Genomic DNA, 20583 nt, shown 5'->3' with positions numbered 1-20583 from the left:
ATTTTATTCATCTTATTGTCTTAGCGGCGAAGACGTGGATGCCGACAAACAATGCACTGCAGGTTTATAAACGGTGTTCCACGTCTTTGATACGGACACCCGAGATGTTAGTTCGAAGGATGTCGTCTGCACTCGTGATACCGCGCCTGAAGGAAGATGTGTTACGAATATCACGGACCGGCAGGAACATGAGTTCATGGCCGTTGTTGAAGAGAATAAACAAGTCCTCTCTCCGGCGAGAGTTTGCCAGTGTGTCCATGAGTACCTCTCACTGATCACTGAGCAGTGCTTCATAGACTGGATCTGCACTTCCACAGAAATACATCCGCTGCCGGATTCGCATAAAAGAGTGACATAAACTCCACGTATTTGTTTCCGGATGAGTTCTTTCGTCGCAGTACTAGTGTGGCTTCAAAACATGTAAAAAAGTGGCGAAAAGAGGAACGTCGTCGTAGCAGCCGACGCAATGAACCAAGATTCTCTTGCCCCGCACCCGCTTTGTGTCCCTATGCTCAAAAAAGTTCAAAGGCTGCAAGTGCTGTTTAACTCTGTGCAGCCTCACGTCATTCCGTAATAGGTGATCGTGTTTCCATACACGGTTGTTCAACGCCACGACGTTCTCACCATCGATTTCGTGCTGCGACGTCTCGCGTTGCCCGCACTTTACCGAGCTCGGGACAAAATTGCACGCTGAGATGTTGTTATTCGAATTGTTGGACAAGTTGGACAGAAATATCGATTGCGATTGATGTGTTCCAGAACCGAATCAGAACGCTCCTGAAGCCGTGACCATCCTCGCCGGGCACGGTGCAGCTCTGCTATTTATCCAGCTGCTCCGTGCGCGAGCCTTTAATTACCACCAGCTCTAAAGTTATGACATACTCTGAGCATGACTGGGACCCAGGGTGCCTCGTCGCCCCGTGCCGTCATCAGAGACCACGCCGTGGCGAAGCACGGCATGGACAAACACATACCCAAGGGTGGTGTTGGGCCGCACAATTGGGCTCGCTATGTGACAAGTGGGAGCTCGAACAAGCCGCAAAAGTAGACGAGCAGGTCGATGCCGAAGACGCAGGGCTCGTAAGTAAGTGCCGTTCGCGCGGCTCTGCCGCGACAGTGATTCGCCGGTTTTTTAAGCCAAAATGCTACCGCAGGTGTCGTAAACGACATCAGGGGACGAGAAGCTGGAGGTGTAACTAACGGCTACGGTAATGTATTTGAGCTCGGAGTAGACGACTGTGCTCATCTCTGATCTTTAGATCTTGATTCCTCTGGCACATCCACTTCTCAATCTAATAGGTCTATCTCTGTCACAACTGATATAGATATCAGTAGCGCATGAGCTATAATTTATCAATTCATACAGAATGCCTCTCTCGCGACGGTCCAAAGTGCGATACTTGCTCGAAGGTGTCGCCATTGAATGTCACCAATCAAAGCATAAACGTGTCTCCTTATACAATATCACTACACTATTCACAGGTAGCATGATAAACCATAAGTCATCTAGTACGGCACGCCCGGTAACAAACGTCGCGACAGAAAGATCGAGCGCGCACAAACAGAACCATCCAAGGATGAGGGTGACCACTGTCAAATCTCAGGGATAGGCTGAAGTGGCCAGAATACGTCTCGCACGACCTCCATGACGCGTCTCCTGTTGTAAGGCTGATAGTCGGAGACTGGGAATGGAGACTCTCGGTCGAGGATCGGCTCGGGGGAAGGCTGTCTTAAGATTGGGGACGATGCACGAGACCAAGATACTACCTCCTCAGGCTTCCGTGCGCTAGAGTCGACGTCCTGTCGCACTGCCTCCCGCGCACGAGCGAGAAGTACAGTGGTAGACAACCCCAATTTCTCCGCCTCCTCTACCTCGAGAGGGTTGACCCGCTGACAGATCGCTGCATAAGATGGCGCGAGCCAATGTGGCACATTGCATTTGACGGCGATCACGATCTTCTCAATGGGATCTATGGCTGTGGGGTAGGTGTCGATTTCTCGAATCGCGCGGTCACGAATTGTATCGCAAATGAATCGAGTGGATATGGACAGAATGTTCACCCAAGCGGACAGCGAGAAAGAATGTTGTGCATCCTGCGACAACATCGCTCAGATTGTGACACGAAGAGCCATCAATTCGCGACTGCTCACCCATAGTAGAGGAAGTCAAGCAGACACTCGAATTCGCGACGGGTGACCCCGGGGAGAGGAATCGCCTTATCATCGGTCTGACCCTCCGCTGGCGTTTCTCCCGGCGGCAACTCGAACATCGTCCGAAAGAAGTCCGACTCGCGCACCAGGAAATAACGGTGGACTTTGAAGAGGTGGTTCTCAACCTAACAATAATTCAGAGGTACGCACGACGACTGACATAAGATAAGTACGAACAACAAAAATCACCAGGTCATCTTCAAGGTAATATTTGGAATGAGCACACGGCGGGGCATCCGCGTCTGGGGGGTCAGGTAGGGACGGCGCTGACAGTATTGTCAAAGTAGACGCAGAAACTTCCATGGCGGGTCCAACTGGGGATAACAGAGACAAGAGCAGAAACATTAATATGCTTTCGGGAGTCAGGAACGGAAGCTTCTACGCGCGTTCGGGCACACATCGTGCTTGTACTTCTGAAACATGACTGATGAGTTGACTACATCACAAACGTGTAGGGTAGTTCCCTCAAATAGCTGCGGCACGAGTATCATTGTAACACGAGCGGAAAGAAGGCTCTGCTACTGTAATTATGATTCAAACCTTGTCTGGGTCATGCGACCAGCAGAGAAAAACACACCGTAGACTGAATGGCTTCACAAAATTGTAGTGCACAGACTCAGCCTAGACCCAGTGAACGAGACATCGTATCTAGTTGGTGCGCTACGCCGAAGTGCCATGCAGCGTAAAGCCAAGTCTCACGAGATGGCAGAACTGGCCAGAGGTGTTGATGGCATTCTGTGGGCAAAAGGTCCACGGGATACGGTCTGACGAGGGACACGCTCTGATGAAGCATTCCGAGTCCTTTTCATCTTGTAGCGAGAAATCCAATCTTTCCTCCGATGGAACAGTGAACGAATCTCAGAATTTACTTGAGAAGTGGTCAAGCGAGTGTGCAGTGAATATTTGCTTGTTCAGATAAATGGCCGAAATACATATTCCTGAAGCGCCGCGGGAACCGTGGGAATCAATCTAAATACTTTATCTGATGAGCTATACAGCCTTCGGCGGCAGTATCCGGGTGGCTGCCGCTCGCCTTAGTGAATCGCGAACATAGCATACGAACAAAGCACCCTCGCCCTCCTGAAGATGCCTCGAGGTATGTCTCTCACATCGTGCGTATGGACCGAATCTCACACTGCTGCCCGTAGTTTACAAGCCCGGAAAAGTGTGGTTTTGATAGAATTTGCCGGCGTAAAAATATTGATATCCCTTTTAGGTCGCACTCGTCCTCCAAGGCCGCCATGCGGGGAAGAAGGTGGTTGTCATCAAGCAGCTAGACGAAGGAACCAAGGAGCGGCCATACCCCCACGCGATTGTTGCTGGTATCGAGCGCTACCCTCTGAAGGTGACGAAGCGCATGGGCTCGAAGAAGGTGGCGAAGCGGAGCAAGGTCAAGCCTTTCATCAAGGTGCGTGTGTTCTGTGTGTCCGGATGGCATGGTATGTTCACTAGGCGGACAATTCCGCTCGTCAGGTCGTCAACTACTCGCATTTATTCCCTACGCGATACGCACTGGAGTTGGAGGGCCTGAAGGGTGTCGTGGCTGCGGACACGTTCAAGGAGGTCTCACAGCGGGAAGACTCGAGGAAGCAGATTAAGAAGTTGCTGGAGGACAGATACACTAGCGGAAAGAACAAGTGGTTCTTCCAGCCACTTCGAGTGCGTAATCTCCCACATTCTGGAGTGACGGGTGCTCACTTGCTTCAACCCATTTGCAGTTCTAGATGTACTTGTTGCTGGGGAGGGCACCAAAACCGCTACATGTACACGATATGTTTTCTCATGATACATGTCCGCTATCCTATGTTTTGTCGTGTCATCTCATGCAATGACATGTCACGAGCTGCGCGTACCGCATTCATATTGACCGAAGTATCGCCTTCAATGCACACTGACTTGGTGACACCGCTGGCCATATTTCAGCTGACTCGACGAACACAAGTATACTAATGCAGCACAATGATGCACAAGCGGCATACCCCGAACATGTGTTCTCCACGATGGCTGATCTACTCGGGATCAAAACATGCGGTGAGTGTGCCTCTAACTCAGTCTTCCCTCAGACGCTGTCGAGTATCTCGCCACAGTGCCCTTCCTGTTCCCCCTCACAATGACCTCCAGAAGTCCTCCTCTGAGAGCACCTGTGCCCCCACTCTACGTACCTGAATTATATCCTCCGCAGTCTCCCAATCATGCGACGTCGCCTTCAAGTGCACCAATCTGGACAGACCAGAGCTCCCCAGGAATATGCACGACTGGATCGCCTTCCTTACTTTCCCCTCCCGGCCTGAAATTCACAACGTCTGAGTTTCAGGGTGGCAGCAGCGAGTTCGGACATTCCAGACATTCCGGAGAGATCTCTGCCCTCCAGTTATCTCCAGTGTTTATACACACGTCTTTCGAAGGCACCGCTCTTTCGCTGGATCCGGTGACGACTTCCACCCGATCGTCTAGTCGGGCGTCCTCTTTGGAGTTGGTAGCCCCAAGCCCGTCCAAGGGGAACATCATGCATGAGGACCTCAACCATCTCACCGTCGGAATTCTATCCCCAATGTCGCCTTCCCCTACTTCGGCGGTAAACAGGCTTCACAAGATTCTGCACGGTTCCGCGAAGGCGGTGCCTGCATCGCTCAGTCCTCCATCGGCTGCAGCCTTGTCGTCATCCATCGTCGCGCCCGTGTCGCGTCCACAAGCCTCTGAGAACCGTCATCGAAACTCACTCAGCGAACCCACCAAGCTATCGACTCAAACAATACGTCGTCCACATCACTCCCGGTTCTACATGGGCGACGACTTGGTGACGTTCAATGTCAGTTGTCGTGATCAGTCAGCGTCCAACGATGTTTTGACCCTCAGTAACTTGAATATTAGGTACAAGGGTGCATATACAGGGTGCACCGCCATCATCTGGAGGAAGATTCGGACTATTTTCGTCGCCTATTTCTCTTACGCAGTCCTGAGGAGGGCAGGTGTGACGAAACGGCATTCATACTGCGCTTCGTCACTCAGCTCGACTTCGACTGCCTTCTGAACTTCCTGTACTATGGGTGTGTAATTCCATTCAGACATATCGTAGCATATTGACCCTCCTGCTCGTCCGTCTCACCAGTGTCTATGAGCCAGAAACGCTCATACTCAATGAATGGATCATCCTGCTCAGCGTCGCCACGCAACTGGAGTTCGCTCGGGTCCGCCGATGGGCCATACGGGCGCTTTCGGGTCAGCTCGACGCCATGAGCCCTGTGGAGGTCATCGTGCTCGCGATGAAGCACAGTGTCCCGGAGTGGCTGGCGGCGGCTTATGGGGAGCTGTGCCGCCGACCGCACCCCCTGGACGATGACGAGGCAGAACAGCTTGGTGCACGGACCGCGGCACGGATCGCGAATGCTCGCGAGGTGTTGCGCGAGGAGACGTTCAGCGCACACCTCCGCAGGCGGTACGGATGCTCATATGTGCAGCCAGCCGCGTATGACGACGACCTTGTCTCGAAAGTCGTGATTGAGGTTTTCTGGCCGGAAATGGCGGAGACTCGATGATGTCGATAAACGTCGACCGTGTAGCCCACTTCTTCCAGTGGTTTTCCTTATGCACTGTACCAACATTGTACTGGTGACACTTCTGGTGGTACACGGCTGTATTTTATTGCATTCTGTATGCCACGCCATATAATGCTCGTGTTTGGCAAGTTGGTATTCCTAATTATCTCGACTCTGGCGGCTGTCTTAGTCTCATACCAAGCACCGTCCGCGTTCCGCGTGGACGCCGTTAATAATACTAGGGGTCTGCAGGGTGGGCAATTCGTTACAAATCTGTTATCGTGAGTTATAACTAGGTTTCTTATCAATCAGTATCGCGTTGTAACTCCAGCTTCAAACCGGTAACAACTAGCCGCGCCACCCTGCAGACGACTTCAATAACCGGTACCTTGTTACAAACCCCTCTGACATTATCAGAGGGGTTTGTGTCGAACCTAGCGGCTGTCTGACCGAAGCCAAAGTTAATTCTGTCCACAACGAGACACGGACGGCTCCGACTTAGTTTATATGTAGATCAGCACATGTGGCTAGCTATAGTGTACATGTGTAGTAAAGGAATATTAATGTGGCTCACCCCAATTCCGATGTAGATGGCTAGTCTCGGAACCAGCCGTTCTGACCTTCGACCCTTTTTGGGAATTGAGGTGGAAGGGTTGTCAGAACGTCTGGTGAAAATTGTATAGAGGGGGGGGGTATGTAACGCTCTCCCCACTGTAGCTCCCGCGCAGCGCGTGTCACGCTGGTCATCCCGCATGTACCTGTGCATCTCCTGACCCCGCTGGAAAAATTTGTTCATGTGTGTGACCATACGTGTACCTTGGACCATATTCGAGGCATTGGTGACTCGCGAATGTGCCGCGCTCAGGTTCGGATGTTTCGAGTTTTGGCTGAGGTCACGCTCATGTGACATACCCCCCCCCCTCTATACAAATTTCACCAGACGTTATCGGGAGCGACCCAACATCTTAAACGCCCAATTTGGTAACCGCCAGGTTGCTCACGTGAACGTCTGGTTACGAGACTAGTAGATGGCACAGATTGTATCCGAGCGTCCATGCCCGATTAGGTAAGTAAGTACGAAGGACCGTGATCATGACTGTGATTTGACCGACAGGCGAGTTTATACAAATTACAGTAGATTCTTCCGGGAAAGCATATATGGGACCACTACATCAGATGAAGATGTAGAGGGCACAAAGTTCAAGGATAAGGCCTGATCGTTGCAGACACGGCGAGAGATCTGCCAGTAGCCGCTAAAAGCTCGAAGGTATTACGACCCAAGTCACGATTCCTTTGGCTTCCGGATGCGATAGGAGGCCTTGTTCGTAAAAAGCCGTGACTAGATTCCGTATGAGAGAAATGTGTAATACCGAGGATATATCTGACAATCTGACTGGTAACTGGTGACAGGTCTGTCCTGCCCTCGGGTAATGGAATGCGACCAGATGCAGCTGCGGCGGAGGAAGAGCGGCTTGTACAGTAATTCTGTTCCATCCAGAACATGCTCTAGGCGACCCTGGAATTGACCACGAGTAGTGCATCTAATCCTTCTGGCCATTCATAGAGCGGTGAGCGACACGTATGAAGCCAAGAGCCGACTAATAATGGGGCTATATACGTCGGCATCATGTCTTGCAAGCCGTACGCCATCGCCAGATTATTCCGAGTCGATGAACGTCTGGCGTAATGAACCGAGTGAGATAGGGGATCAATCCGGAGTCATGGTGTCGAATTGAAGCAAAATAAAATGAGTGTGAAACATACCTATGGATTCAAATACAGTACAGTAGCAACCCTTGCCACAGGATAACCATTGGTGGCATGGATTGATTACCACCAGGGCGACCAGTAGGACATGGTCTGACTCCGATTACGATTCACATCGGAGCCCATGCATTCAGAAGAGTGGTTCAATCAGAAATGCAGCGAGGCACTTCGACTCCGACTCGGTAAAGGTAACAGCAAAGGACGAGTTGACTTTGAGCTTGAGGTGTGTTCCAGCAGGCACGAGCCCATTCCCGAACCTTTGGCCAGAATATCTGAGATATGATAAGATCGGAGCTACCCCGGCGTAATGGACCTGTTTATCCATCTACAATATAATACAAACCCCGAAAGCCATACTCCAAGCGGGCGTTCAACAGCGCAATACAAAGCCACACACAGGTAAGTCGGATGTGAAGTGCTTATAAACGTTGGCGTTAGTATCGGCATCAGATCTCCCCACTTCACACCTTACCAGAGCCTTCGTCCCGGAACCCAGCTCTGAGACGAACAAATTTCGTCGCTGAACATCTTTCAACCAATTTCAACGCTCAGATACTTCACAAGGTCTGTCCCAAATTTAGACCACTGCCACTCATGCACGCGCCAATGCAGACAACATTGCGGTTCCCAGATAGCGCATCGGTTGAACGGATGCCTTCGGGCCTAATTGTGCGTCCGATTACTCAACACTCAACATCAGTAGGTCTGACAGCCGCTAAGCAAGCCAGACGAGTCGGGTCGTCGTCTATTGGCGACCCTGTCACCTTCATTGACGGGGAATTCGGCGGGCACACATTACGGGCAGAGCTAATTGAACTACAGAAGGCAGATTTAGGGCGAAAGTGCGTTTGTGGGTATTTGCTGTTGGAAGCCTTTGACCGATTTGTCCAAAGATATGCGCGGAAAGACCGGAGACCCCTTGATCCACCTCCCGTGGTCCAGTTCCGACTGTTTGAGGTGTATAATGCTGGTACGCCAAGAGAGATTGAGAAGGAATTCGAGAACTATGAGTACGCTTGCTCGTCTACCGGAGAGAAGTTCGTGTTCACTGTTCTGTTGCAGCGATATTAAGAGCCTCGGTCTTCTATGTCATGTCGACCTGTTCCCAGTCCCGGGAGATGACGACGCTGATGTCCCGCAGGTAGAGAGCTCCAGGCTTCGACCAGAAGAACAGTATGAGAGTCCTTCTGCACCTTCATCGTCCACCATGTCAACATCTCTCTTGCATCCTTCATCCTTTCCGGGAATATCGGCCCAGGTCAACCGGGGTTTCTCGTCAATGCCACCGTCGTTGTCATCTTCATATACCGTCCCACCGCCGCTGCCGCCTCCTTCCATGTCCCATGAACTATATCCCGGCTCCGCTCAGGTATCTGCCGGCACGATGCCGAACATGTTTCCCATGTCGACCTTAACTCCTGCGTCTTGGACACATTCGTATTCAATTCCAGCGCCGCCACCTCCACCGGGGCTGAATCAGAACACGTTAATGCCATCCAATGTCGGCTATATGTCGTCGCCGCCCGGCAGTCGGTATCTGCATCCATCGACAAGCTTTGTCGACTCTGACGTGGTCGCGTATTACGGTGATTATGCCATAGCGGAGAGCTCCAGTTGCACCGAAGCACTTGTGGGCGCAACATTTGTCCAATCCGCCAGCTTGGAATACAAGGGGAAGAAAGCGTTGATGTTCGTTTTCTCTGTTCGTGTCAAAGATTGCTTTGCACGTCCCGGGCATAGCAGTTCAGGTCTTGTGTTCATTGGGAGTTTTGTTGACCATTCGTTTGGTGCTTTAGGACCTTGCTGTGAAAATAGAAGGAACATTTATACTGCGGTACCGCGTCTTCAACATATTCTCCAAAGCCTACGGTGCCCAGGAGATTCCAGTGCTTGCCGAATGTTATGGTGGCCCTTTCAAGATTTATTCCACCAAGGAGTTCCCAGGTCTTCGCGCTTCGACTGATTTGACAAAGGTTAGTCACGAACAGAGTGTCGTCCACGTACCTTTGTTGACAATGATCGCAGCACATCTCGTTCTTCGGTGTGCGCTTAAATCTGCGGGAGAACGAGCGGAAAAGGCGTAAGAAAAATGACCTCGTTGCTGAACCAGTACACTCCCCTGTGTCAAATTCGTCTGCTTCTCCGGCGATGGCCGCTACATCCAGAGGGCACAAGGAAAGGCGACACAGCAAGAGCTCAAATAGTGAAGACGGGGGAACGGGTCGTGTATTCGAGGGCGGATAGCACACTCACCGGCCTCGCTCTTCGACATGGTGCACTGATTCCTCTGCATTCGCGGCGAGCATGAACTGACGCGGCTGCCATCCAGCTTTCGACTGTTTTCATTTCTTGTATATGTTGGCGGGCCTTTTGTCCGTTGTAACCTGCATTTTATTGCACGGCCTGGTGCGGTGGGCGTTAGCGTAGTATCAGCTAATGTTCACTTGTGCTTTGTGGACTTCCGAATGTTGGGTAGAGGTCTGGGCTCGTTTCTTGCGTATATATTTAACGCGGGATTCTTGTATACCAATGTCTGTCGGATGTATCAATACAGCACGTTTACGAGTTCAACGACATGACCCCACCCAGCGTGTCATCGTCCTGACACAAATATTTGTTACACCATCTATAGCTTCAATTTTGCCCAGCAGGTAAATATCCCAGATGGAATACCCCAGGTGTCCGATGGCTGTGCGGGACAAGATTGTAGAGCGAATTCCTATGCTAAACGAGCCTAAATCGTAGTTTTCGACACAGAGTACGCCCGAGTCAACTCGGACAGAGTAGCACATATTTAAGCTGTCATGCCGGAGTACCACAGAATAACAGGTTAGGGAAGGAATATCGAAGGTCAGCAACTGGTGGAAATTTCAGGTTGTCTGCAGCGTTTAGAACTGATAGAAATCATATTGAAAACACTCCAGTGAGAGCGCAGACTGTAGTCATACGAGTCGAGTGGTGATGTGACAGGAGGAGGAAACCACAAGTCATTGAGAACTTGACTGAGAATTAACGGGACACAATCAGGCAAGATCACGCGGATGGTGCACGCCGTGCCGACCGACCTGTATAAATCGAGATGGCTCTGATAAGCGGCCACAGTTGCATGCCTCCTAAAAGCAGCGTTTCGGAACAATCTTGGGTGGGAAGTGTGAGCAAGGTGGCAGAAAATCATCGACGAAAGGTCTGAACTCACTAGTGGCGTGGTGGCACCACACGCTCGAGTTTGCGGGGTAGACCTCATCCGAGGTGGTGTCAACGCCAAATGACGAACGCCATCTATCGGATGGGCCATTGCTGTTTCCGATCAGCATGTATGCCGTTGTATGGACACAGAGGAGCATGAGCTGCGAAACAATCGCAGGTCCCACCGGTCCCAAGTATGAGAACCCTAATAGGAAGAATATCATTTCATCGGCACTCACTGGTCGGAAGAGCATATCAAAATCACAGCACTGGAATCTATGCTAAAGGCACCTCCAGCAGAAACTATAGGATGGAGTGTCAAGCGACGAGGCACACGCCATAGCCATTGATGAGACGCAGGGTGTCAGTGACATTTGCCTTTTGACAAAGAAGCACTTTTATCAAATAGTGTTACATTGGACGTTGGCCTTAGCGCAGGCACCGAAGCTGAGAAACACTGATGGGGAGTCAATGACTCGGGAATGGGCAATCCAGGCTTGGGTAAACCGGATGGACGTCGCACCAAACTCAACCCCAGAGAGTCCTAAGTAAAGAAGCATGAAAGCGTACAAAGCACACCATGTGGCCAAGCCCAGCTCAGTGCAGTCCATATGAAGCCCACCTGCACAACGCAAACGCCCCGACAGCACATGCGAGATGCGCAGGAATGGAATATGAAGAGCCCAGTTAAAACATTCAGCGTTAGTGAAGCTAAGTCCAAGTTTGGCAGACCAGAACTGCCATGAAAAAGCTGATATAAACACCTATCTCACAACGTTACGACGACTTGACGTCGGTGGTTGAGATCGTTTCCACATAAAGGTCATTACCTTCTGATCCTAACAAGCACAAATACTGGTTAACTCAAAAATATCCCCAAGGTGAAAGTTACCTCCCTAATTCTGATTGAATTCCCACGAGCCTTCGTGTCTAACTTCGCGCCTAACATTTCGCAACAATCTTTTGGAAACCTGCTGCGAGGTGGCGTACTACCTTTAAGACGTACGTGATCAGGATATAGTCGAGCGAAAGCTGATTGCGTGACAAATTAGGTCTAGGACTACTTGGTGATGTTCGGTTCTTTCAGCAACCCAAACACGTCTAGCGGCAGTGCCTTTGGGAATGCCTCTCAACAACCACAACAGGCTGGCACGTCCAATGCGGTAGGTCTGCTAGGAGCACCCTCAGCGGCACCGGGCAGCACGTCGTTATTTGGTGGCAGCGCGCCACAGACCGGAGCGGGTAGCAATCCGCTCCTCGGGGGCAACCAAGGAACATCGCAATCTACGGCCGGAGGACTTTTCGGTAACTCGGCCAACCAGGGAGGTGGAGGACTCTTTGGGGGCACGAATATGCAAAATCGGCCGGCCGCGGGAGCAGGATTGTTTGGGGGTAAGCAAGAAAGCTCATCACAGAGATATCGAATCTGAGTCGAACGTAGCGACCAGCGGTACTTCTAGCGGTAACCCACTGCTTGGTACAGCTCCTCAGAATCCTCTTGGTGGCACTGGGACTAGTCCTAACCCGTTGTTCGCGACGGGCGGAAGTAACACTGGGACAACTGGTGGCGGTTTGTTTGGAAACGCGCCCGTCGGAGGCAACACAGCACCTGCTGGAGGTGGTTTGTTCGGAAACCCTGCCGGGGGAAGCAACACCAACACGACCGGTGGCTTGTTCGGCAACGCAGCTGGAGGAAGTCGCTCAAATACGACCGGAGGTGGTTTACTTGGCAGCACCACAGCAGGGAGCAATACTAATGCACCGAGCAGCGGTCTATTTGGCAACACTGCTGGAGGCACAACCGGGGCAACGAGCGGAGGACTCTTCAACAATACTACAGCAGGGAGTAGTGCGACTGCACCTGGTAGCGGATTGTTCGGTAACACCACTGGCACTTCCGCGGGAAACACGGGAGGCGGTCTCTTCAGAAGCACCACCAATTCCTCGACAACAGGTGGTGGACTCTTTGGTGCCCCCCCGCCTATTGTTCCACCGTCTCTCTTTGGCTCCACTCAAGGGCAGCAGCAAGGTTCGTCGTCCATGTTGGGACAGCCTCCCACTTCGATGCTGGGACAACCGCCTCCCTCAATGCTGGGACAACCGCCTCCCTCAATGCTGGGACAACCACCCACTTCCACGCTCGGACAACCTCCGCAGTATGGGTCATTGTTCGGGAACTCGGGACAATCACCAGCTGGGGGTAGTCTTCTGGGGGGAAGTTTTCTCGGTCGCACAACGCAACCCAATGCTGTGTCATCCGGCCTTCTCTCTCGGACAGCTATTCCCTCAAGTCAGCAACCAGCAGACGCCCAGTCTCAGTTCGCATCATTGGTTCAACGCATAGAGAGTACTGTGAAAGCGTGGGACCCCGCTTCTCCACAATGTCGCTTTCAGGTATTCCGCATTTCTATGCATTTTTGAGTGATAGTTGATCATTCGTTATTCGCAGCATTATTTTTACAATCTAGTAGATCCTAGTCAGGTACAGTTATATGGTCGACCAGCTAATGCGACGAATGACGCACTGTGGCAAAAAGCTATCCGCGAAAATCCAGATCCAAGTTGGTACGTTCTCACGCCTCATCTCCGATTATTCAACGCAGTGTTTTGACGAAGTGGCTCAGCCTTGTACCTGTGATTGCGATAGGATTTGATGACTTGCAGAAGCGTGTTGAAGCTCAATCGCAACAAGCTACTGCACAGCAAGAAAGATTGAAGGTACGATTTGTTCTAACTGACATGAGAGGTTCGCCACCAACTGTTGTAACAGGAACTCCAGACGAGGATTGCAGCACTGTCACAAAGACATCAACTATCGAATGCATCTCGATTGAACCGCGCCTCCATGCTACAGACCCAACTGACGCATCGGGTACTCAAACTCGTGCAACATCTTCATCTCCTGATTCCTACACTGCGGTCGTCTGCCATCCGTCCGGAAGAGGAAGCGCTTCGCACAGCGTTGGAGGATATTGATCAGGACATTCGAAGACCGGGGGGTACGGGACGGATGCGAGGCAAACTGAATGAATTATGGGCACTCATAGGTGCTGTGAATGCCGCTAGAGAGAGGGATCGCAAAGGCGGCGTTGTCGAATGGACTGTTGTTGACGATGAAGGGTTGAGTCAAATCGCTCAGGTAAGCGTGTGTACCACATGTCCAGTTCGTGGACACCTTCTGAGCATCTTCTAGATTTTAGCCGATGAGCAAGCTGGGCTGGCTCATCTCACCAAGATACTGCAGCGAGACATCAAGGACCTGGCTGTCATCCAGGGCACCAGTGTCAAGGAGGAGGAACCGAACGCATTGTTGACGTCGGCGTCGACACTGCGCGGCAGTACAGGCTATTGAGGCTGCAACCACCGTACGATGGCGAAGCACAACGGTGATATACCATACATGTATCTTGTTTGAGGGCTGTGCATTTTCCACCCATCCTTACGAAGCTACATGTATTGTGATGTTGTACTGACCTATGGGACGTTTGTCGATATATCTGTGCTGTCCTTGTGGGAAGCGTGCCGTTCTTAGCGTGCCAGGCAATAGTTGTACTGGATAAGTCTCGGCGTTACCCGCGTTTGATGGGGTTGTATTGATCCTAACGCTCGGCTACAAAACCAAATAAACCAGCTATAAAGGGCAGCCAATCTATACGAAGCACCCTCTTTGTCGCCCCCGGATGTTTGTTTAACTCTTCCGATAGCCCAACACGTCCAGAAATGCGCATCCGTACGTTGGAAATCCGGTGGCACGACAGCAAACCTATTGCTACTTGCGACTTTCAACCAATTCAGTTCAAGAAAGCGCGTCCTGCGCAGGACAAGAACTTCGCGGGACAGTCATACAGACTTGCCACAGGTGGTGAAGACAACCATGTCAGAGTAAGTGATCACCAGTGGCCATACGAATCATTAACGATCTACGTCGTTAAGTTATGGATGGTGCACCCGAATATAATGCCACAGTCAGTGCTAGAAGGCGCGTCGACCTCGGCGGCCACAAGCAACACGCCAACGCTCCGACCACCTCGCGTAGAGTACCTCGCTACCTTGAGTAGACACTCCGCTGCAGTGAATGTTGTGCGCTTCAGCCCGAACGGTAAGTGTTGCACCTATACGGGGTCTTGTGTGCCAAAGCTGACTGTGCTCTAGGCGAGCTGATTGCTTCGGCCGGTGACGGTATGTATCCTATGACACTACATCTGCGCGCATAGGTACTCACGCGACATAGATGGAATGATCATTATATGGTCTCCAACGACTAGTCCGCATGCCACTAGCTATGGCAGTGACCTGAGTCCTGAAGAGATGCAATACGAGAAAGAGCATTGGAAACCGCGAACGACCTTCCGGTGCGCCCTCACATCCAGTATAACAATCAGTTGAATAATCAACCCTCGTACCTTAGATGCACTACAATGCAAGTATACGATCTTGCGTGGAGTCCTTCAGGGGAATATATCATTGCAGGCAGCACAGACAATTGCGCAAGAATCTTCACCTCGAACGAAGGTCAGTCAGAATATGCCGTTCCTCAACTGCTTTGGTGACACATCTTAAAGGCAAATGTGTTCATGAGATTGCCGAGCACAACCACTATGTGCAAGGCGTTGCATGGGATCCCTTGAACGAATACATCGCCACGCAGAGCAGCGACCGCTCTATGCACATATACAGCATCTCCCATAAGTCGGGTACCTTGGAAGTGCACGCTGTGGGCAAGAATACTCGCATGTCGCACCGCCACAGCCGCACATCGAGTTCACATAGCCGGCCGCGGACCTTCAGACGTGAGTCCACGGCTAGCGAGACAGAGTCCATCATCACGAGCGCTAGCGAGCAGCTCAGAGACGAGGTGGTGTCATCTACCTCTGGACATCAGCACAATAGTAGTGCTCTTTTGACTCCCACAGCGTCAATTCCCAGCACGCCCTCTGGCAGTATGTTCCCTCCACCGTCGGTTGAATACTCTTCGTCTCGGCGATCCTCTTTCAGCGGGTCAACTGCTGCAGGCTCACCACTCATGCCTAGCCGCCATGCCCGGTCACCGTCACCGATGCCTGCCCTGCCAGCCATTCGTATGATGCCAAACGCGGTTACCACTTGGACTTCCGTCAAGCTTTACGGCGACGAGAATTACACGAATTTCTTCAGACGACTCACGTTCAGTCCCGACGGTGGCTTATTGCTCACACCTGCGGGTCAGTTTGAAGATCCTTCGGTGCTTCCAGGATCTTCACGTGCGTCCAGCAACGGCCACGGAAGAGCAGATGATCAACCTCGGGGCAGAAGGGGTAACCTCTCACCTGTTGCCCCCGATAACCAAGCATCATCTTCCGTATACATTTACTCTCGTGCCAACTTTGCGCGTCCGCCGATTGCCCGACTTCCGGGGCACAAGAAAGCAAGCATAGCTGTCAAGTTCTCCCCCATCTTGTTCGAGTTGCGTACGCACATTGCTCCAGCGGATACACCCCCTGAGCCACAGACAGTAGTGCTGGAGAAAGGTGTCGACCGGACGGTGAATGTCGATATTGCGGGCGCCTCGTCCGCAACGGGTCTTCCCCATAATATCCTCAGCCCTGAATCTCCTCTGAAGAGCTTTCCGACCATCGTGTCTTCACCATCCATTGCGGCGCCTTCTCCTCGCGTCGCTATACCATCTGGTTCCCACGGGATGATAATGATGCCTTCGCCCGCACTATCTGCGACCGATTCCCTCAGGCCGCCTACTCCTTTGGCTTCCAAGCCCAGCACGCCTACTGTCACCCCTATAGCGACTGCCTCGATTTTCTCGTTGCCGTACCGGATGTTGTATGCTGTCGCCACAATGGATACTGTTGCGATCTACGATACTCAGCAGGCGGGTCCCGTGTGTTTGTTGACGAAGCTCCACTACGATGAGTTTACAGATATGTCGTGGTGCGCGATCTTTCGTCTCGGATTGGTAGCCCTTCTGATGCACATGTCCTCGGACAGGTCCCCAGATGGCCAGTGTCTGATTATCTCGTCCAGAGACGGCTACTGCACGATCGTTGTGTTCGACGAGATCTTGCCAACACATCACACTCAGCAGCAGACGCTCCAGCTACAGTCGATCGCTCATCAGCATTCCTTGCCACTCACAAGCACCTCGACCGTGGCAACTCCGATGTCGACGCCGTCCGTGGCGTCAATACCATTACCCTCCGCGTCACCTGCAGTGACGCCTATTTTACCTCTGAAGCGGAGAGCTGAGACTCCGTTAACTCCCGCACCGAGCGTGGGCGAAAGTTCGCAAGGCTCGCGTTCTCTTATTGATGATCCCCCTGCTAGCGGGGATGGAAGCAATGGCCCAGCGCGCGAGGAAGGCCAGGAGCCACCGAAGAAAAAGCGTCGGGCGGCGCTCACGAAGGTTGGCGAGCTTGGGTCTTGATTATGTGGTTATATTGTATCGTACATATTAGTCGTATTCTCTGTTTTCGTTTATATGTTCTGGATCGCATCTTATTCTTACGATATCATTGAGCAGTTAAGTTAGGTCTAACCGTTGTACCGTGTTGTTCGTCGCATCGTATCTGCGTGTAAAAGTACATGATTTGAATGCCGAATATACACGAGGCAGGCAGATGCCGGAGGATGCACATAACACATGAAATGTCCTTGCACAGCAAACAAGCAGCTCAGCCCTTCTTGTTTTTGCTGCGCTTTCCGACTTGCGCCTGGAAACCAGTCTTGATTGTCGCCACAGATCGCCGTGATCCACACGACTCGCAAGACATGAAGAAGATACGGTTCTCCTTCGTGAGGAGTGTATCGGGGGACTTGCAGGTTTTGCACGTAACATATTCCACTAAACGAACACAAAACGAGCTACATGAGCGATCGAACGGCACAGACGAGTAAACAATATCATACCAATATATCGACGCAACACATGCTCGATCTGCTTCTGCTGGAACTTGCCCTTGATAACAAGACGACCCGAGCCGTCGACGGAACCAGTAGTACCCATCTCCGCAAACATATACTGGATGACATGCTCCGGTTGTCTGTGCATCCGTTTACAAATATCCGACACATTCGCAAAGATCGACTTTTTGTTTCCTTCTCGCATGATCTGGGGAGGAGCAATCGTGTATCGTTTGCCAGTAGCATTAAGAAGGGCAGGGTTGGATGCGTGCAGTTGCACATAAAATCGTTGAAGCAGCTGGAGACGAGGCTTGTCAGACGTCACCAAAGTCAGATTAACATCGAATCGCACCTCTTGGTATGTATAGTCGCGGTCGCTATTGAGCCATGGCTCATTCCCAGCATCTAAGCTCGAAGCAGTCTCACTTCGCGTGAACGGATCCTCTCCGAGCTCCGTCTCGTCGACCTCTGCGAGTACTTCCTCTCCGCCTTCATCCTCTTCCGCTTCCTTTGCTTTCGACTCGTTCAATTCTTTCTCAAACGCCTCCATATCTAGCACAGCCTTCTTCTTCGTCGACTTCTTCTTCTTCTTCAGGTCCGAGAAGTCAAGATCTTCAGAGGCAGCAGGAGGTGTTGCTGCACCATCACCCTCCTCCGGCTGACAGAAATCGCATTCACATAGGAACAGGATTTTCGAGGCTGTCAGAACATACCAGATCTAGTGGGATCTCCTTCTTTTTCTTCTTCTTCTTCAGATCACCAAACATTGCTTTAAAGTCTTCGTCCTCCTCCTTCTTATCTACACCTTCCGCATCCGCGCCACTTATGCCATTCTGCATCATCTGCTCGTGCACAGTGGTTGGTCCCATGTCCACCGCATCTCCATTTGTCGTAGTATTGTCAATGACAGCGGGTGCGGGGGTGGTAGGGTCGGCATCAGCACCGAGAGGGTCCTCAGAGAACGCGACCTGCTTTTTCTTTCGTTTCTTCAACGACGGGTCAAACAGTGGTCCCTCAGATGCCATGTTAACTGAGAGTGGTACTAGTACCGAGGATGTTTGAGATGAAAAGTGAGCTCCCAGCCGATGTCGATGAGCTCAAGCAAGAGTCAGTGGGCCCAAACTCCGCCAAGCTTTTTTCCCAGGCTTTTCCGCACTGTCCCGGCCGCTGCTGGCAAAGTCCACCACCACCACTCCTTCCCTCCTCCTTTTCTTCCAATGCTTGCTCGGCGTACGCTCGGTCGTATTGCTTCTCAGCCTGCGGTGCTGGGGGCAGCCCCCTCAAATGCTCGCAACATGGCCACCCTCCGGGAGATCGAGTTGCGCCTGAAGTCAGTGAAGAACATCGAGAAGATCACGAAGGTATGTGGATAATAGCTGCAATGATTCGACTGAGTACTCACGAAGAGTGCGATAATCAGTCGATGAAAATGATTGCCTCAACAAAAATGGCAAGGGCTCAGCGCGCGATGGTTGCCGGGAAGGAGTATGGGATCGCTAATTCCGGTCAGTATTCGACATTGCACTGTTTCAACACTTTCCAGTTACGAACTTCCACATATTGCCGTACGAGTTTTTAATCCGTCTTACGGGGGTCGTAGGGTGGTGCCGATGATCCGAAGCATCGTATACCTTTCCTCGATGTGTATTCTGGCTATCCCTTTTCACCGGATATTACGCTTTCTTACGGTGTGGGAGCCTGCACACAGTATCTCGTCTGCATTGGTTAGAGTCCCATTTCTGACCCGTGCGAATTAGAGGTATTCCAGAATGCCCCTGCTGAAACCTCGGGGAAGCGCAAGCTCTTTCTCGTCATTTCCTCGGACAAGGGTCTGTGTGGTGGTATCCACTCCTCCGTGACAAAATTCACGCGCAAGACCTTCGCGGACAAGGAGGTCCCGATGGATCCTGAGTCTCCCGTCATGGTCATTGGTGATAAGTCGAAGGCGCAGCTGTCTCGCGCGATGCCCAAGAGCCTCGTCATGACGTTCAACCAGATTGGACGCGACATCCCGACGTTCGCGGACGCTGCGGGGGTGGCAGATCTTATTTCGAAGGCGGACGTCAAGTACGACAGCATCGCGATTGTGTACAACAAGTTCGTGTCAGCAATTTCGTATGAGCCCGCGGTCGTCGAGATTGAGACCGAGAACGTGCTGAAGGAATCGCGTGCGTGCCTTAAACCCTTCTTGTGTTTTCTACGATCAAACAGTTTATCGTCATGCAGCGGGCTTCAGGGCATACGAGATGGAGGACGACGTGACGAAGGATCTGGCCGAGTTCGCGCTCGCCAACGCAATCTATGCTGCGCTGGTTGAGGGCCATGCCTGCGAGCAGAGTGCACGCCGGAACGCCATGGACAATGCTTCGAAGAACGCGTCGGACATGATTAGCAGGCTGCAAATGCAGTACAACCGTGGGCGCCAAGCGGCTATCACCAACGAGCTGGTCGACATCATCACTGGTACGAGATTTCTTTCTGTTTGTTCTGCCCCGTCTGAGTTAAATCTGCGTAGGTGCAAGTGCTCTTTGAGCAGTCACTCACTCGCGTCGCTGAAGTAGACGAACGTCTCTTTATGTTGTCGTATACAGCGTGGATGTTTAATTGATCTCCTACAATTATTCGCCGTCCTGCATGTTGTTCAATGTATGCCAACGTATAAGTGTACTGAGCTACCGAATGCTTTCTTTAACCAGGACGTGTGACCGCCCGACATTTGGCATTTCGACTCTCGAGCCAATCGAGTCTCTGCAGTGGCGCGTCTTCTGCTTGCGGCGGTCATGTCTGCGCGAGAGCGTTGCTGAGGAACACTACATGATTACGGAGTAATCTGCAAATGTAAGTCTGGTCGCTCTCTACCTGGGCCACAACGGTCAGCAGATCATGGCATCCAGGGACCAGCACTGGCAGAGAGTCCGCGCCGCAGTCACGGCGGTCGTCGTAATATCTTCGAAGCATGCACAAATGTCTATTCTGCAGTAAACTGGTATCT

At 51.7% G+C, this 20583-nt stretch overlaps 9 protein-coding genes across 9 annotated transcripts; 7 read left to right on the top strand and 2 right to left on the bottom strand.

The window, feature by feature from the left end:
• Positions 1-889: 889 nt before the first annotated feature.
• On the top strand, positions 890-1048 carry SCP_0503890 (hypothetical protein; the record flags this gene model as incomplete). The annotated part of the gene is made up of 1 exon (XM_027758453.1): positions 890-1048. The coding sequence occupies one exon, from the start codon at positions 890-892 to the stop codon at positions 1046-1048; it is 159 nt and encodes a 52-aa protein (XP_027614254.1).
• Positions 1049-2057: 1009 nt separating this feature from the next.
• On the bottom strand, positions 2058-2514 carry SCP_0503880 (hypothetical protein; the record flags this gene model as incomplete). The annotated part of the gene is made up of 3 exons (XM_027758452.1): positions 2058-2094; positions 2152-2336; positions 2389-2514. 3 exons carry the CDS (start codon positions 2512-2514, stop codon positions 2058-2060), a joined length of 348 nt encoding a protein of 115 aa, XP_027614253.1.
• Positions 2515-3297: 783 nt separating this feature from the next.
• On the top strand, positions 3298-3935 carry SCP_0503870 (60S ribosomal protein L27-A; the record flags this gene model as incomplete). Its single annotated transcript, XM_027758451.1, has 5 exons — positions 3298-3307; positions 3360-3376; positions 3428-3619; positions 3685-3870; positions 3930-3935. The coding sequence occupies 5 exons, from the start codon at positions 3298-3300 to the stop codon at positions 3933-3935; spliced, it is 411 nt and encodes a 136-aa protein (XP_027614252.1).
• A 386-nt stretch (positions 3936-4321) lies between these two features.
• SCP_0503860 (hypothetical protein) lies at positions 4322-5747 on the top strand (the record flags this gene model as incomplete). The annotated part of the gene is made up of 3 exons (XM_027758450.1): positions 4322-5020; positions 5083-5258; positions 5321-5747. The coding sequence occupies 3 exons, from the start codon at positions 4322-4324 to the stop codon at positions 5745-5747; spliced, it is 1302 nt and encodes a 433-aa protein (XP_027614251.1).
• A 2361-nt stretch (positions 5748-8108) lies between these two features.
• Positions 8109-9758, top strand: SCP_0503850 (hypothetical protein; the record flags this gene model as incomplete). Its single annotated transcript, XM_027758449.1, has 6 exons — positions 8109-8183; positions 8235-8356; positions 8408-8524; positions 8577-9216; positions 9311-9487; positions 9540-9758. 6 exons carry the CDS (start codon positions 8109-8111, stop codon positions 9756-9758), a joined length of 1350 nt encoding a protein of 449 aa, XP_027614250.1.
• A 2012-nt stretch (positions 9759-11770) lies between these two features.
• On the top strand, positions 11771-14052 carry SCP_0503840 (Nucleoporin nup44; the record flags this gene model as incomplete). Its single annotated transcript, XM_027758448.1, has 6 exons — positions 11771-12092; positions 12142-13094; positions 13150-13265; positions 13325-13418; positions 13471-13839; positions 13894-14052. 6 exons carry the CDS (start codon positions 11771-11773, stop codon positions 14050-14052), a joined length of 2013 nt encoding a protein of 670 aa, XP_027614249.1.
• Positions 14053-14420: 368 nt separating this feature from the next.
• Positions 14421-17115, top strand: SCP_0503830 (hypothetical protein; the record flags this gene model as incomplete). Its single annotated transcript, XM_027758447.1, has 7 exons — positions 14421-14582; positions 14634-14799; positions 14853-14879; positions 14932-15052; positions 15109-15212; positions 15263-16622; positions 16680-17115. 7 exons carry the CDS (start codon positions 14421-14423, stop codon positions 17113-17115), a joined length of 2376 nt encoding a protein of 791 aa, XP_027614248.1.
• A 247-nt stretch (positions 17116-17362) lies between these two features.
• SCP_0503820 (Probable eukaryotic translation initiation factor 2 subunit) lies at positions 17363-18616 on the bottom strand (the record flags this gene model as incomplete). The annotated part of the gene is made up of 4 exons (XM_027758446.1): positions 17363-17532; positions 17598-17889; positions 17944-18249; positions 18305-18616. The coding sequence occupies 4 exons, from the start codon at positions 18614-18616 to the stop codon at positions 17363-17365; spliced, it is 1080 nt and encodes a 359-aa protein (XP_027614247.1).
• A 192-nt stretch (positions 18617-18808) lies between these two features.
• Positions 18809-20123, top strand: SCP_0503810 (ATP synthase subunit gamma, mitochondrial; the record flags this gene model as incomplete). Its single annotated transcript, XM_027758445.1, has 5 exons — positions 18809-18952; positions 19012-19096; positions 19349-19759; positions 19818-20054; positions 20107-20123. The coding sequence occupies 5 exons, from the start codon at positions 18809-18811 to the stop codon at positions 20121-20123; spliced, it is 894 nt and encodes a 297-aa protein (XP_027614246.1).
• Between the last annotated feature and the right edge of the window lie 460 nt (positions 20124-20583).

This window comes from Sparassis crispa (genome assembly GCF_003851025.1).
Source record: "Sparassis crispa DNA, contig_000004F, whole genome shotgun sequence".
NCBI lineage: Eukaryota > Fungi > Basidiomycota > Agaricomycetes > Polyporales > Sparassidaceae > Sparassis > Sparassis crispa.
The sequence above is the reverse complement of the archived record's forward strand: the minus strand, read 5'-3'. Positions and strand labels throughout refer to the sequence as shown.